The 13,313-nt window shown below is 42.5% G+C and overlaps 1 protein-coding gene across 1 annotated transcript; it reads right to left on the bottom strand.

The window, feature by feature from the left end:
• Positions 1 to 3,960: 3,960 nt before the first annotated feature.
• Positions 3,961 to 8,255, bottom strand: rpl36 (ribosomal protein L36). The gene is made up of 4 exons (XM_085375754.1): positions 8,202 to 8,255; positions 7,076 to 7,170; positions 6,681 to 6,815; positions 3,961 to 4,358 (listed from the first exon to the last, which is right to left on the bottom strand). Exons 2-4 carry the CDS (start codon positions 7,166 to 7,168, stop codon positions 4,269 to 4,271), a joined length of 318 nt encoding a protein of 105 aa, XP_085231880.1. The 5' UTR covers positions 7,169 to 7,170; positions 8,202 to 8,255; the 3' UTR covers positions 3,961 to 4,268.
• Positions 8,256 to 13,313: the final 5,058 nt, after the last annotated feature.

The following is a 13,313-nucleotide window of genomic DNA, read 5'->3' as shown; positions in this document are numbered from 1 at the left end:
ATATACCCAGCTAGCAAACGGGCTGCACACAGCCTAACCAGTGAAACGCAAGGGAACCACTATCAGCCAATCACAGGGAGAATAGCGAGCAAGGGCGGGACTAAAACGGATAAAGACGCGTCACCAGTGGCAACGCCACACACAAAGTATTACATCATTATTGCGCTGTCTGTGTGCTTACTTCTTTTATCATTTAAGCACTCACTCTCCTAAAACGCAAAACTAGGCGTGTGTTCAAATTCAGGGGCTGCCCTTAAAGACCGGAAGTGAGCGGCTGTTAAACTGGACCGTGTCCCCTACGACGCTCGGCTCTTGTTGCTTAGCAACCGCGACAGTAGACGCTGCATCCGTGATGGACGACCGAAATGGAGAAAATCTTTAATTTATGTCATTTATTTTACTTTTATTGGAGCAAAATTGTATTGTTTCGTGTAATGTATGTGAGAACACCACAGCCGTGCGCGGACTCCCTTTAGCCAACAGTAATGTTAACTTTAGCAAGTAAACTAGTTAGCTATAGTGTAGCTCAAGACACTCATTTCACTCATTTAATTTTGACGGTGCAAAAAATAATAGGGCTTATATTATACATATTTTATTATATATCCTGTACTTACATCAAAACGTAGCTCAGAGATAGAATTTAACTCAGTTGTCCTAAATGTTACATTTCAGTTCAAATTCAGGGTATTTAGTTCTAATTCGTATTATTTTAAACCTGTATGACTGTGTCACAAATAATTATATACTGCGACCCCTACAACTGTCTGAAAGCTTTAGTTATATTGAAGGGCAATATCCCTTAGTGACAGCTAGAAATATGTGATCCTTTTGTAGGTTTTAAATAAAATGCAAGGTAAACGGATGTAGTAAATATTCTTTTATTGGATGAGAAAATTGTGCAGTATAATTCTCTTAAGTTGTTAAAGACGGCTGGAAACTGTGGTTTGCACGCAGAATCCAAACAGGGCTGTCCTTCTCCAGGACCAAACAATACTAAAAACAGACATGTTCATTGTTGGTGGCAAATCTGTGTGTGCATACAATTTTACACAGTACGACTGCACCAGGCTTATGTAGAAGTTTTGAGCACCCCTTATATCTTTATAATTTGCATGGAAAATGGGAGATGGGTGCAGCAATTTACCATTTTTGCAGATGCTAAATCTTTTGATACTTATCTGGATTCATAATTTCATCGATTTTAACAAGATCTCCAACACCACTGGCTGAAATGCAGCCCCAACTAGTGATGGCCCGCTTGAAGCTGACGCTCCGGAGCGTGTGTCGAAAAAAACAACACACTGGTTCAGAAGCACTGTGTCGAGGCTTGCTTCGTTTGGCAAAAGTCACGTGACCAGTGACGTCCGAAGCTTCATTACGCACGTAACTGCTTCGGTACCTGATTCAAACAGATATAAGGAAGTGAATCATCCACGGGATTCGTGGAGTGTGTTGATGGTGACAGATAGCGACGAGGTGATCATTCCACTGACAGATATGGAGCCAGCGAGGAAGAGAGGACGTTCTGGCGTGTGGGAATATTTTGAGTTGATTTTGCTCAATTCATTTTATCTGCCGAAGTGAAAAACTTGAAATGTCCAAAATCATGTTTTCATAATGTAAATATCATTACAGCATATGACTTTAGGAACACTTCCATGTGAATTAAAGCTGATGAAGACTACAAAAATGTATTTGACACTATACGTACATTACATTGCTACACAGTTTAGAAAATCATTTTGTTTATTGTTTTTAGGTGATAGTCTGCAGGACCCAGGAATACCTGCATATCTACCAACTTACAGTGTAGTTCCTGCACTCCACAGCCTCTTCTGTTCCATGCAAGTGGATTTTCTCCAGGGCAGGAGAAACTATTTCTTGCAAAGTAAAAACATGATCAATGTAAGGTAGCCCTTTTGTTATTTACAGTTAACAAGAGGATTAGTGTTACTGTGCGCTGGCTGAGTCTGTTTCTTTTCTTAGTTCTTGATTAGGGATGGGTTTTGATTATCGCTTTTCTGATTACAATCCATGCTAAATTGAATAAAGTGATATTGATTCATTAAAATCCCGTGTCGATTTGTAAATTAACGTTATTATGCCTGAAACGCCAGCATCTCAGGTTAAACCTCACAACATGTCGTCAAACACCATGCAGCTAAAACAGTAACTGGGAGCAGGTTTACGGATTCTGCATACAAACGTGAACACAGAGCGCGGACCCGACGCGTCAGAGTCAGATTTTGGTGCGTCGTCGGGTCCGCGCTGTGTTTGCCTCTTTTTTTTCCGCTGGCTTCTGCAGCTGCAGGTTTCATAACTCTCTGTTTACATCTCTAATTAAGTCTCACATGTGTCAGCTTTCTTTTAATAGATACGAAATTATGGATATATACTGTTAAATGATCAGACTTGTAATATTTCTGACTGAGGCAAAACTTTCCAGATTCCAATCAAATTGAATCGGATCCTGTATCGAATCAAAATGATTCTACAAATCAGTGACGATGCAGCCGTACTCAGCCCCCTAAGCATTTTCCCTTTCCAGTTCACAATCAATCCCACCCCTAGGTCAAAAATATGTATAGGACAATTGGCCTAATCTAATATTTTGTATGAACCTGTCCAGCTGTCCAGTGATTAAACGACAAGTAGATGGAGGCAGGACTTCACAGCAGGGGCATACTCCATAATGTGCTGTGCATTATCATATGTATATTATATATATTGCTCACTTATTGTATTTACCAACATCAAGGAGTTATGAGCAAAGAAAGGCCACCATAGTGCATGTTTAAATAGGGAAAGTTTATTGATCAAAATGTATTACGCAAATACGCATTACATTTTTTTCAGCCCCCCAATCGAGAAAACAAAACCAATTACATGTTCAAAGCAACGGAACGGTGGCCCAATATCAGAGAGAACTCCACTCTTGAGTGAGCAGTGATAATTGAGCAGTCCGTTTTATTTTGCAGATTCAAGCTGCTCTTCAAAATTTTCACCACCAGATGTCACCGGAGAGGACTGTGTTGAAAAGCTTCGAGTAATGAACCGTTTTTCAATACAAGCTTCAGTGCTTCGGAAAGCTTCATTTGGCCATCACTAGCCCCAACCATGAGAGAGCCTCCACCGTTTTTAACAGATGCAGGCTGTAAATTTTTTAATTTGGATCCATCACTCCATTGGGCCAGTTGCCACGGATTTTCAGTCCAGTTCTTGTGTAATGTGGCATACTTCAGGCTTTTGTTTGTTTACCTTTCTTAACAATGACTTCTTGAAAGCAACCCTTCCACTGAGACCATTTCTGATGAGGCTTCAGTGAACAGTACATGGATCAGCTGAAGGTGGAGATGCATCTCTCAGGTTCGAACCTGACTGAACCTCCTCAAATTATTTTTCTCTGCACGTGATCAGTTAGCGGTTTACAACTACACTTTCAAGAATTTTTGAAATAAAAGGAAGGTTGGAGATTGACCTATAATGTGCCAATACAGCTGGGTCAAGTGATGGCATTTTAAGTAACGGTTTGTCTACTAAGGTCTGTGGTGCATAGCCAATTAACAGAGATGGAGATGATCAGCATTATTGAATTCACCTGTGAGTGCTAATTTTAGCACGACTGGTGTATGTGTCGCGTTTTGTAGTACTGATCACTCAAATTCTGTAAGACTACAAGCCATACATCAAAACCATGCAAACTCATCAAAGAACAGCCCAGTTGGGATGTGAACCACAAACCCCTCACTGAGGCAACAGTGGTAACCACTGAACTTCCACACCTCAAGTTTCTCCATTTAAATTTGTGAACTCATTTAAAATTTGGAAGTGGCTTGAGTGTGACCGTGTGTGAGACAGAATAAAGTGCTGGAGAATACTCAGCTGATTAAGCATTTTCACACACATGCCAAAGCTTCATGCTCCTTTCAAACAGAAAAGAATGGGCACAAGTCACCATTCTAAAATTTATTTTATACTTAAAGTACACATTTCTATACAAAAATGTATATGCTTTATTTCTGCTGCAGCGGTAATTTTACAAGTTCTTTGGTGATATTCATTCCTTTAGCCACAGTAGGCTAATCTACAGTCTGGTCTAAAGCCAAGCAGCATGTTATGTCTATATTTTGAGATTTCTACAAACATCTTCAGGTGTGCTGACGACCGAGATGGTTGCAGCAACATAAACAGATCTGATGAATGGTGACAAAGCAAAAAGAGAAAGACGAGGCTGGAATGTAGTTTCATGTTTTATTAAATGACTTTTACTCCTTCTTGGCAGCAGCCTTTCTCATGGCAGCCAGTACGTTGCTCAGCTCTTCTCTCTTTCTCTTGGCCCGAATGTGAGTGCCGATCTGTGAGGGGAAAAACAGTATAGAAATATTAGAAGAGCTCTGAGCTTTTCTGTTGTCCAGTCAGTGCATAAAAATCATATCCAACAAACGATCACAAAAAAGCTCAAGTCCTTATAAATGGCCAACACATTACAGATGGCTCATTATAAAACTACCTCACTGAAATTGTGAGAATGCACACATCTCAACTCATAGTTAGCAGTTGGAAGGCTGTGTAACATGGAAAATTATGAGTATAACCTCCAAATCACAAAACATGGTACTGATAACCTCAGTAAATAAACATGTTATGAAAACTGAGCTCATTTTGAATGTGATCGCAGCCACAAATCAGAAATAAGTTGGCGCAGGGTCACATGCAGCACTGTGTAGCATCCCCTCTTCTTCTAACAACAACCCACAAGTCCACCAGAGCAGCTGCGGGACTTGTGGAAGAGGAATGTTAGAAGATTCTTCTTCTCTGTTAGAGGATTCCAGCTGCTCAGCAGTTCTGACCCTGCTTTGTCCTGTTTTTGGTGCAAACTGCCACTTCCAAAGGTGCCGATTTTGATTAATATGACCTCAGCAGTTTTCCACTTTGCCTCAGTCTATCTTAAACTGGCTTTGGTCCAGAGAAGACAGCGGTGTCTATGGATCACGCTCCCATGTGGCTGCCTCTTTGCATGACAGAGCTCCAACCTGTATCTGTGGAGGGCACGCTGATCCTGAGCCCATGCACTGATTTCCACCACACAATCATGCCCGTTTTAAGGGACTGGTGATGCAGATATCCAACAATGATGATATTATGAACTACAGATGATGAATTACTCAAAGTCTTCACATGTTTACATTCAGAGACATTCTGAAAAACAATTTGTAGACGCAGTTTTCTGCAGAATGGTGAACCTCTGCCTCTCTAAGATGCTCTTTTAGACCCCTTCATGTGACTCACATGTTGCCAATAAACCTAAGCGGCTGCTAAATGTTCCTCCAGCTCTTTCTTTTTAGTCCCACTTTTTCAGCTTGACCCTGTTCGAATGTTCTGATACCTGCTGCTGCCATCGAGTCAAAATGAGCTCAGTTTTCTTAACATGGTACAATAATTCAGTTTAAACATAGAGCTGGGCGATAGAACGATAACGATATGTATTGCGAAATAACTTTTTCTCGATAGAAAAGTTAAACTATTGCGATAGACCTCACCGCTCGTCCTCTTAAAAAAAAAAAAAAAAAGAAGAAGAAGAACAGCCAATCCAAATTAAGTAGCGCAGAGCCAAACCAATCACAGCCGCAGCGTCACGTCACGTGACTTGTTACGTACAGCACAAGTGCCAAGCCGCACATGTGTATTTGTTTGGGAAGCAGCCGGCCGCCGTGCCGCCCGGGTAATGGAGGGACTAGAGTGCCGACTAGAGAAAAATCAACCGAGCGTGACCGAAGGTTACCGAAGAGAAAACAGATGATGGTTCCAATGCCGGAGAGATTGTCGAACGGAAGAGCCGCAGAAGTTCCGTAGTGTGAAGGTATTTCGGCTATTTCAAGTCTGACAAAAAAACAGAGTAGCGTGCACTGTAAATTGTGCCGAAAGCAAGTCTGGAAATACAATAACGCGGTGCATGCTCAATGTCTGACTGGAAGCGCTAATTCGTCATTCGGCTTTTGTCAGACTAAAGTAACTGTTAAAACTGTTTGAAAAGCTCAGCTATACAACAAGGAGAGATTGAGAATTTCCTTTTAGTTCTCAGTTCATTTGATATTGACAAAAGTTAGTCAATCTTGTCTGTTCTTCTGTAAAACAAACTAAGATTTATTTTTAGAATTAATATTTTGTTTCTAAGTGGAATTGACAATTTAGTCTGTTTCGTTTGTTCTATTTTGAAACTTAAACGCTTTAGCGGCTGCCTTTTGTGTAGTTTGCAATATTTGCCTTTATTTATCTGAAAAAGTCTCATGTTCCTTAAGTACATCTACCCTGTTGAACTTATTATGGGAAATAAATATTTAAATCAAAACAAGCTGCTGATTATTTCACATTTTACTTGTGAGCAATGGCATATTTAAATCTTACAAATATAGTTATTTGGCTTATATCGTGATATAGATCGTTATCGCCTGAAATGAAAAAACAAACAAACAAAAAAAAACATATCGTGATATGAAAAAAATCTTATATCGCCCAGCTCTATTTAAACATGTAATATGTTTTATAAATATTATAAAGATAATACAACATTTGCATAATCTTTATTTACATTTTACAACTTGTCCTCACTTTTGTGGTTTGTAACCGGGCAAACACTACTGTGGTTTAGGCTGGCGAGTGCTTTGACACAAACTCACCCTCTTCTTGATGAACTTGAGGGCTCTCTTGTCCTTGGACACTTTCAGCAGCTCCATGGCTCTCCTCTCATACGGAGCAAACCCACACACTTCACGGATCATATCCCGCACAAACTTGGTGTGTTTGGTCAGACGCTGGGCAGTAAAGACATAAGTACACGTTAAGTCAAAGCATTTAACACCATTGACTCTATTTGGACATAATGTGATATAGGAATGTTGATGCCTGACAGATTATGCTTATGTGGACTGATTTACACTATGTGTCATCAAACGCTTCAGGTCAAGCCAGTCACAGAGTAAGTACACAAACTACTGTCTGAAGTGCAAATATATTTATCTTAACACTTGTAATATAGTCAAGTCTGTAAAGTCACTCAGCAAGAGATACTCACCCCGCGCCGGCGGCTGTGTTTGGGAGCAGTTACATTTTTGGTGACTGGGTGGCCTTTGTTAAGGCCAACAGCCATAGGATAACGAATAGCCATGTCTGCGGAGGATCACACACAAACATTAAGACAAGTGCAAATGATGAGGCTTTAACTAGCTGCAATCTCACATGATCAACATATCAGAACAAATACTTTAGTATGCAATAGCAGGAAGACCAACACCGACAACAGGCTCTTGTCTAAGCTCTATTGTAAGCAGTGATGGGAATAACGGCGTCCATCGCTTTACTTTACTGCAAAGGTAGCTGTAGCTCAGGAAGTCGAGCAAGATGTAAGGTCAGTGGAATCAATTCAACCTCATTAAATAAATAAAAAAAAGCACTGTGTGATATACACACACAACAGACCAATTACTCTCGTTCAATGGATGCGACCTGCAGATTAGACAATAACTGTGTGCAAAAAGAATGTTAGCAGGAGCTTCTGGTTCTTTTGAGCGAGCCATTTGAAACAACACCATAATTTGGTCTCAAAAACATTTCTTACAGTGCTAACAGGACTCCAAATCTCCGTTTAACAACCACAATCTAAACAGGTCAATGTCGGTGGAAGCTTAACCATCACAGTTACACTGAGTGAACGCTGATTACTAAAATGTGCTCTGCTGCAGCCACCTTCAGTAAAAACTCTTGACTTGGACTCGCTATGTAAGACACGCGAGGTAGCCTGGAGCAATCTGCGATTTCATTTCCAATTTTGAGGGTACAAGCGACCTACTGGCGCTGATCCGTCACATCGGGCCGGTAAAGCTTTAGTGTCCACCAGACTGTGCGACAGCTCCCTATGAGCCAGCAGGTCTGCTCGCTGCTTTAGTTTCTCACTACAACAATATTCAGTCTGCGCTCGGAAGCACCGATTTCTACGCACTTAGGAACATAAGGAAAACGGACACGGCTGACTAGACGCCACATTTTCTTCAACTTCATATAATACGGTGCTACAATACTGAGCTGAGACGTAAAGTAAGGTTAGTAGTTACTAAACAGTTTCAACAAATCTTCTAAAACTCGACGGATGGCAAAGATTAAAAACGGCTTTTGGCTAAAACTTCTCGACATTAAAATCGTACCTGCTATCTTTGATGGCGGTCAGGCCGGAAGGACTGTTGCGTGAGCTAAACGGGGCAATGAAAGCGCTGACCCGGAAAACGCTTCTGTTACGCTGGCGTGACAGCGCGCCCTGCTGCCCGGGAAGAGAAAGCGTTTTTCATTTTAATGGGGTTTTCTCATTTCACTAATCTGTCTCTGGAATCAGTCTATGTACACTATGTTAAAGGTCGTTTTATTCCTAAAATGCATTTGGAGGTTAGAGGATGGTTAGAGGATGGAGGAGGCTGTGATGATGCACAGCTTTATCCTATGCAAAAGTGTTTCTAATCTTCACCGAGTTTGGTGCATCAGTATATAAAATCTATAGCTCTTAATATTCTAATACAAATACCATTGTTGTTTAGTGAGACTTTTGATTCTTCTTGCCCTAAATGTCTAAATGTTTTTTTCTATATACATTGAAGGAAATAATTATTCCCCCAGAAATCACTGTTGGTGAGTACAGTGAGATGCTTCTTGTAGTTGGTGGAAATGTGAACCAATAGATCCTTTGGGTTTTTTGGCTGCTGACACACAACTTCACACAGACAGACACACAGCTCCTCCTTACTAACAGCTGGATTAGCTAATGCTAATAACACTTAACAAAACGTAAGGAGAAAGTTCAGGGGTCAGCAAAGCTCCTGTTTTCAATAAAGTATTAAACAGTCTTCATGAATGTTAACCTGGCCGACACATATGGTAACATTAGCTGTTTAGTATTAGCATAGTCCAAAAGCAAACCAATCCCCCAAGACAACAAAAGGGGCATAGTCCAACACAAAAAGTTCAGAGGGCCAACCGCAGGTCCAACAGTTCAGCAATAGAACAGTTCAGGTAGGCAGCAACAATGGCGAAAGACTTTTGGTGGCCAGCAACGGCGTGGCATGACAGGTGACCAGCAACGTGCTGGCAGTGCAGATTGTGACTGAACTGGATGTGGCTTGGCAGATCATGGATGTGTAGGCCATAGCTTGGCAGGACATTGATGTGCAGACTGTCTCGCTCAGGCATGGCAGGTCGTGCACGGCAGGTCCAGGCAGTGCGCTGTCTTCCGGCTGGGGTGTGGCAGGTCCAGGTGGCACACAGATCTCCAGCTCGGTTGTGGCAGGTCATACGGTGTGCTGTCCTCCAACGTGGGTGCAGCATGTCCAGGCAGCGCGTTGACCTCCGGCTGAGGAGTGGCAGGTCAGATGGCGTGCTGTCCTCCAGCTTGGGCGTGGCAGGTCCAGGCAGTGCGTTTAACTCCAGGTTGGGCGTGGCATGTCAGGCACGGCAGGTCCAAACGGCACGCTGGCCTCTGGCTCAGGCATGGCAGATCCAGACGGCGCGTTGACCTCCGGCTCAGGCGTGGCAGGTCCAGAAGGCACGTTGTCTTCTGGTTCAGCCGCAGCAGGTCCAGGCAGCGCGTTGACCTCCGGCTGAGGAGTGGCAGGTCAGATGGCGTGCTGTCCTCCAGCTTGGGCGTGGCAGGTCCAGGCAGTGCGTTTAACTCCAGGTTGGGCGTGGCATGTCAGGCACGGCAGGTCCAAACGGCACGCTGGCCTCTGGCTCAGGCATGGCAGATCCAGACGGCGCGTTGACCTCCGGCTCAGGCGTGGCAGGTCCAGAAGGCACGTTGTCTTCTGGTTCAGCCGCAGCAGGTCCAGGCAGCGCGTTGACCTCCGGCTGAGGAGTGGCAGGTCAGATGGCGTGCTGTCCTCCAGCTTGGGCGTGGCAGGTCCAGGCAGTGCGTTTAACTCCAGGTTGGGCGTGGCATGTCAGGCACGGCAGGTCCAAACGGCACGCTGGCCTCTGGCTCAGGCATGGCAGATCCAGACAGTGCGTTGACCTCCAGCTCAGGTGCAGCATGTCCAGGTGGCGCGTTGACCTCCGGCTCAGGTGCGGCAGGTCCAGAAGGCGCGCTGTCCTCCAGGTGGGGCGTGGCAGGTCAGACGGCGTGATGTCCTCCAGCTTGGGTGCGGCAGATCCAGGTGGCACGTTGTCCTCCAGCTCAGCCGTGGCAGGTACAGGCAGCGCGTTGACCTCCGGCTCAGGCGCGGCAGGTCCAGAAGGCACGTTGTCCTCCGGCTCAGGCGCGGCAGGTCAGACGGTGCTCTGACCTCCTAACCGGTCCAAATGGCTTGCTGACCTCCAGCTCAGCTGCGGCAGATCCAGGTGGCACGTTGTCCTCCAGCTCAGCCGCGGCAGGTCCAGGTGGCGCGTTGACGTCCGTCCGGTGTATGGAAGTTTACCAGAAACCCACACACACAGACCAGTACCTCCTCTTTGACTCCCAACGCCCTCTGGGACACAAACTTGGAGTAATCAGGACCCTAAAACACTGGGCAGAAAATGTTCCCTCTAAACCAGAAGGGAAAAAGAGGGAACACACACTTGTAAAGAAAGCTCTTTTTTGATCATCAAATCAGCAAAGATGCACAGAAAAGAAGGTCAGACAGACAGGTCAACAGGACAACACTCGGCTGTCCATCTGCATCTTAAGGACAAAGGTCACTCTTTCGAGGATGTCGATGTTCACATTTTGGACAGATTAGACAGATTGTTTGAAAGAGGAGTGAAAGAAGCCATCTATGCCCATTGTGAACGACCATCTTTGAACAGAGCTGGTGGCTTATGACACCAGCTGTCTGCCATCTATAATCCAGTTTTGAGATTCCTTCCCAGACGCCTTCTAACTTAGAAGCAAAACCCAAGTTCACTGTTGCCGGTGGCCTAGCACAACAAACAGTACCTGTTTTAATGAGCTGACCAGGCCCAAAACACACAGTATCTGTGGCCACTGACCCCGAAATACACAGTAGCTGTGTAAGGCAGTGAGTTTATTTACAGTGATAAAAAGTGAACAACAATAGGTGACAATCCTCGCACTGTGGGTCCATGCTGATTCTCCATGAATCCCACACAGTGCTCGTGTCCGTTGTGTGAATTGTGACAACTGCAATTCCCGCATTTGGCTGGGCTCCCATAACAAACTCTGTTTCCAACACCTCGAGGAAAACACACATACGTTGTTGATGTGGCAAGCTATGCACACACAAAGTTTTCACAAGCTAATGAATGAACTCAACATCCCAGCGCAGGCTGAAGCTCAGCCACACAGTTGTAGAGAGGCTGCTGACGAAGGCAATACACTGTAAAAAAAAAAAAGGATTTTGGGGATTATTATATATTTTCAACTACCCTGCTAATCAGTTATTCTGGTTGAAAACATTCACAAAACAAATAAAAATGGTTCTAAAAAAAGCATTTCTGTTTTCTTTTCTCTTCTCTGAAAGTAAACTTCATGTTTTTGAAAATGACAAAATTGGTGAAAAAGATCAAATTGTTACATTAACAGAGTAATTATTGGAGTCCAATATCATCAGTCACGAATTTAGCATATTTGAATTACCTTTTTGGGGGGCTGCCATCTCCCCAGCCAGCATTTGCCTTGCTTTAAACTGTCTTATTTATAATTATTTATGATAAATAATCATGTCTTATTATAATATATAATAATAAGACAAGTGTGGAGTTAAAATGTTTCATCATCCAGTTCTGCCGAGAGTAGTACACTGTTCAAGGTATTGAGCCAACCTACATTTGAAGAGCTCCATACACCTTGATGTTTTAGAGTGAAGGGAATCATTTTGTACCTCGTTTGTGGTTTTGATAATGTCATTGATTAAAGATGTTGACATAATCATTGTTTGCCGTGTCTGAAAATAAAATCTGGTATAAATCTAAAAATCCCTAAATATGTGGGGGCTAATTAGTTAAACTGATCATTTATTAGTAAATATTAAGTAGGTTTAACAACTGTGTACTCATAAATAATAAATTACTCCATTTCTATGAGTCTTTAGTTTCATAATCTACTTATGAGTGTTGGGCTTAAGGATGTGCATGACTGGTCGACTACCTGACTAATCGTCGCTTTCACTAGTTGGTACCAGACTTACTTGTTGTTTCATCATATTGTTAAAATTAGTGTGAATGCTGATTAATTGTTTTCAGTGTAGAGATCATAATCTTTATTATTATGTATTCCATATGTTTTGTGTATGCTATCGCCTTTAAAACCTTCAACTATGAGCCCTCTACTTTTCGACATGGGTGTTTGTCTTTTTCTCATTTCTAACATTTACCCACAAACCATAGTCGCCTTGGTCTATGGTTTGTGGGATAGGATTTACGCCTCTGCCATTAATCTCACCAAAGAGCAACCTCCTCCATCCAACTCTTCCACTGAGAACAAAATTAAAACAGCTCCCAAATTTTGTTTATAAATCAGAAGTGCAGGCTGTCTTTGCGCTGCCACCACATCCACATAATAAACTCTACAGAGTTAAAAAATATTTTTAGGATTTTCTAGGAGGCTGCTTATATTTCCATAAATGGACAATAACAAACAAACATAATTTGAGATTTTTGTTAAAAGTCTTGTTTAGCTTTTTTCAATAGAGGTAAATTCATGTTAATGGATTTGTGTTAATTTCATGTTCAGTATTTTCCATAAAAGCACAAGTTTATATTTAATGTGTCAATTAATTATAATTTTGGCACTTACAAGCGTTACTGTAATCCGATTACTTTTTTCAAGTAACACGTAAAGTAAGGGATTACTATTGCAAAAAAGTAATTATATTACTGTTACTTTCTCGTAAGTACGCTGTATTACTAAACTGTGATTTTGTTTGTGAGAATGTCTCATGACAATGACGTATGAGCGTGCGACATCTGTGGCAGCAACAGATGTGTGTTGCTGGAGAGAGTACGACCATGCAGCGTTTAAAGCTTGGAAGTACTGACATTACTTTGAGTTTGACTCTGAAAAAAAGTGACAAAAACCTTAGCGTCTGCTGTACACTCTGTGTGGGAAGAAAACCTCTTTCTACAGTGAAAAATTAAACTTCAAATCTGAGCAAACCCCCGGATCCCCCCATTGACATGAAAGCTGCGGCACCAGGAAAACCTCCACCGGCGCCACTCCTGCTAAACAGGTGAAAATAGATTTAAGAACAACAGGAGTTAGTGCCGCTGAATCTTTAATTTTATTTATTTTTTGCAGTGTTTTACTTTCATATATTTGAAATAGTGAGTGTAAACAC

Source organism: Diplotaxodon limnothrissa, linkage group LG17 (genome assembly GCF_057381915.1).
Source record: "Diplotaxodon limnothrissa isolate DT_005_m linkage group LG17, D_limnothrissa_male_GT1.1, whole genome shotgun sequence".
Lineage (NCBI taxonomy): Eukaryota > Metazoa > Chordata > Actinopteri > Cichliformes > Cichlidae > Diplotaxodon > Diplotaxodon limnothrissa.
This window is presented reverse-complemented; position numbering and strand designations above follow the sequence as displayed.